Genomic DNA, 4,670 nt, shown 5'->3' with positions numbered 1-4,670 from the left:
AAACTTATGGAAATAACCTGTATTATAAAATAAAAAAGTATGATTATCATTAAAATTTGATTCGCTGGAATTATTATTAATATTATTATTATCATTATTATTATCAATATTTATTATTAAATTGGCAGAGCTATGATTGTCATCGCTATCTATATAACTATCATAATCACTATTACTATTTACACTATTATTATTAATTTTAAATTTATTTATTAATTCTATATTATTATTATTATTATTATAATTGTCATTGTCATTGTCATTGTCGTTATAATCTATTATTTTATCGTCAAGATTTGTATCTAAAACTAAAAGCTGATTATCTTCGATTAACGGTGGAGTTGAAATATCCGATGTAATATTGATCTCATCGTCATCATTATTAATATTATTAATACTATTGTTATTACTATTGTTATTACTATTATTACTATTTAATTTATTTGATTTCTATATAATTATAATATATTATAATAAAAAAAAGGTTTTAGAATAAGTACTTGAAACATTTTGTGTTTTAAATCTTCTGGATTTTGAATTTGTTACAGATTCTCTAGATTTTATGGAAACAGTTAAATGGAGCATTATTAGTTGAGCAATGATCATAACTATGGCTTGATATAATAATGAAACATCAAATTGTTTTCCAATCCAAAAGTAGCAACGTAAAATGTTTGATAATAATAAAATTAAACAAACTCTGTTGCTGAATCCTTCACAATTGGATGTCTTTTTAATGTCTCTATATTGAAATACATAGCCAATTACTGGGGCAAATATAAATAAAGCTGATGTTATAAAATCAGCCATTTTTGGTATAACGAATTTTATATTTAAATATTAATATGGCAATATATAAAATTAAAAAAAAAAAAAGAAAAAAAGAAAAAAAAAGAAAAATTTTAAAAAAGTAAATTTTTAAAAAATAAAATTAAAAAAAATAAAAAAAAAATAAAATTTGAAAAAATAAAAAAAAAGGGTATCGATGTAAAAGATAGATAGTTTTTTAATAATTTAAATTAAATAAATAAATAAATAAAATTTTTTTTTATTTGTTTTGTTTTTTATTTGTTTTTGTTTGTTTTGGTTTTGGATCGATAAAAAAAATAATAACTAATAAATACTATTAATTATTAACTGAAAAAAATATATATATATTATTTTTATAGCGCAAGGGAAAATATTTGTTAAATAAAATTGTAAAATTTAATTCTACATATAGGGGAATGGATATCTAAATTCCAATTTAATGGGTTCATATTGTGGTTTGTCAAATCTTTTGAATGCATTTTCCTTCATTTTATTTGAACCGCTGTTATTACTATTTACAGATAGAGGCTTTCTATTAATTAATTTATTAAAGTCTAAAAAAAAAAAATTAATATGAAAAATTATATTTTTAAAAATGTGTAGTGGATGTTCATACATGAAACTAGTTTTTGATGTTTCATTTTTTTATTGTAAAAAAATTTAAATATATTATTTTTGAAAATTATTATTAGAATGATTTAGAAAAATAAAAAAATTATAATTAGAATAAATATGTTAGTTTATTTGTTTATGTATTAAATTGTTGTTATTTTTATAAATAATGTTAATTTGATTAATAATGTTTTTTTTTAAAAAAAAAAATTTCGTTTAAATGCTTTTTTTTTAAATAATATATAAAAAAAATTTAATATATTTATATGTAATAATGTACATAAGTGATGCACACACACCATTTTTTGTTAGAGGTATCGATTCAAATAAAATTTTTATAATATTATGGAAATGTTTTTAAAAAATTTAATAAAAAAAAATAAAATTTACTCTCTATCATAATCTACTATATCTCAATAGATTAAAAAAGAAACAACTCATTATGGACATCGATAAAAAAGGATTTCTTTTATGAATATTTAAGTAATAGTATAATAATTCCTATTTTTAACATTTTAAAACATATTTAAATTTTTTTTTAACACACCACATTTTATCAAAACCAATCAAATGAAATTTGTGCATAACACAAAATGGTGAGTAAAATGAGAAATTTAAATGAAAATATTATTATTTTATATGCATTGTTTTTTATCATTAGTTTTTTTTTTAAAATTTTATTTTGATAACTCAAGAAAATTCATTTTCTAAAAAAATGATTATAATATTTTATATAAATATTGTTTTTATTATAATAAATGATTTAAACAATTAAAAAATGTGTGTGGTGGGGGGGAAATTTTTTTATTTTTTTCACAATAAAAATAATAAAAATTGGAACAATAAAAAAAAAAAGTTTATATTTTCCAAAAAAAAAAAACTATATTGAAATATAATAAAAGGAAAAATTTTGTAAGTTAACTATATTAGTATAGGTATATATTTCTTTAATTTTATAATTTTTTAAATATAAATATTTTTCTTAATAGTTTAACAAATTCTTAAAAGGATGTACAACCATGTTCCCTAAAATAAAAGGTTATCACTGAAATTCGTAAAACTAAATTAATTATATTATTGGCTCAGAAATTAAATCCCCTCCATTCGAAGAAAAAATCCACATTTTTGTGGTATAATCAAATACCATTTCTCCAAAAAATAATTTTTTGAAAAATTAATATTAAAAAAAAAAAAAAAAAAAAAATAAAGAAAAATAATAATCCCCTTGTGTATTTATATGTTTTAATTAAAAAAAAAAAAAAAGAGTATTTAATTTAATTTTATTTATTATATATTAAAATATATAATTTAAAATGATTCGGTATTATAAAAAAAAAGGAAAACTATTATTATTTTTCCTATAATATTACAGCTATATTGTTAATATTATTACTATTGTTTTTATATGAAAGATATAAATTTATATACATGCTATTATTGCTATTGATTATATATATTAAAAACTATTATTTTTACTATTTTTACTATTATTACTATTATTACTATTATTACATTATTATTAAAAAGAGTTAATTAATTTACATGAACCTCTACAAATAAAATTATTAGTTGATTTGGGTTTCCATGATGGTGGGGTTGATTTTAAATTTTCCCAATCTATATCATTAAAATAAGGATGAGTCTTTATATCCTTTGAACCGATTCTGGTGGCAGGATTTGGATCTAATAATTTAGTTATTAAATCATTAGCATCTTTAGGGATGATAACTTCTTCAGTATTTCTTGAAAGTATACTATCGAATATTTCTTCTGGTGTATCACCAATGAATGGAGTTGAACCTGTTATTAATTCGAATAATACAACACCTAAAGCCCAAAAATCTACAGCTGGACTTTGTGGTTCAAATAATAACACTTCTGGAGAAATGTATCTTGGGGAGCCTAATATTCCATTGGTGGAGGTAGGTTTCTTTTGATTAAATTTCTTTGAGCTTCCAAAATCTAATAGCTTTATATGACCTTCTTTATCTATTGCCATATTGTTTGGTTTAATATCGCCATGTACAATAGAATTGTTATGAATGTACTCTAAACATAAAACGGTTTCGGCAATATATTGTTTGGCAATATCTTCAGGGAAAGCACCAGCATCTTCAAGGTGATATGAGCAATCACCGCCTTCTAAATACTCCATCTCGATCAATATCTTTTCTTTGCATGGGGATAAAAAAGTGTGAAATATATTTACAGTGAATTGTTTATCTTTTTTTCCCAATTCTATTAGAGTATTGATTTCTTTTAAAGCTAAATGGTCCCTTTTGATTGTTTTAATAGCACATATATTTTGAGTTGATTTATTTATAAATTTACATACTACACCATAACCACCTTTACCTATACATTCGATATGTTTATAGTCGTTGATGGTATGAGTTTTCTTGCAACATAAACAACGTTCCCATTCTTTATCCGGTATTATTTGGCCATCAATTGTGTCATTATCCATTGTTTCCCTATTGATTTCTTTTAGCATTAAACAGAGGTTTTCATGGGATTTGGAGAATATATTTACAAGATCGTTATATTTATCTGGACCAACTTGATTTAGTATTATTTCGCTTTCTTCAAAATCATCGGATAGTTTAAATAATTCTAATGAGTCGATACATGAATTGTCCACATCTGATTCTGATGATGAAGACGATGAAGATCCTGATGATAAATTTGATAAATAGGAAGAGGATGATATATTTAATAATGGTGATAAAGTGTGATTATTTGGGTTATTTATAAACATATTTGATTTTAAAATATTTTTATTATTACTACTAACTTCATCATCTGATGATGAAAAACTATTTTGTAAATAATCCATTGAAACTGATGGTGATCTTATTCTCTTACTTCTGAAAATTGTAAATAATTTTGAAAAACTTGGATATACAATCTTTAACATTCGCATTATCTTTAATATTTTAATTTCATCATCTCTGAAATCATTTGGTATTTTACTGATCCTATCCATAATTCCATCAACCTCTGATGGTGAATAGGATTTTTCTTCTAACATTTTTTTAATTTTTTCCATTTTTTTATTTATATGTATTTTGAAAATAGATTGATTATTTTATTATTTATTATTATTATTATTTATATTTTATATTTATTATTTAAAATTTTAATTTTACAATTTCTATATTTATTAAATGAAAATTATTAATATTTAAATATTAATTATTAAAAAAAAAAAAAATTTAAATAATAAAAAAAAAAAAAATTATTTGATA

The 4,670-nt window shown here is 20.6% G+C and overlaps 1 protein-coding gene across 1 annotated transcript; it reads right to left on the bottom strand.

The window, feature by feature from the left end:
- Positions 1-2,941: 2,941 nt before the first annotated feature.
- Positions 2,942-4,339, bottom strand: DICPUDRAFT_34584 (uncharacterized protein; the record flags this gene model as incomplete). Its single annotated transcript, XM_003288720.1, has 1 exon — positions 2,942-4,339. The coding sequence occupies one exon, from the start codon at positions 4,337-4,339 to the stop codon at positions 2,942-2,944; it is 1,398 nt and encodes a 465-aa protein (XP_003288768.1).
- Positions 4,340-4,670: the final 331 nt, after the last annotated feature.

Source organism: Dictyostelium purpureum (assembly GCF_000190715.1).
Source record: "Dictyostelium purpureum unplaced genomic scaffold DICPUscaffold_147, whole genome shotgun sequence".
NCBI lineage: Eukaryota > Evosea > Eumycetozoa > Dictyosteliales > Dictyosteliaceae > Dictyostelium > Dictyostelium purpureum.
The sequence above is the reverse complement of the archived record's forward strand: the minus strand, read 5'-3'. Positions and strand labels throughout refer to the sequence as shown.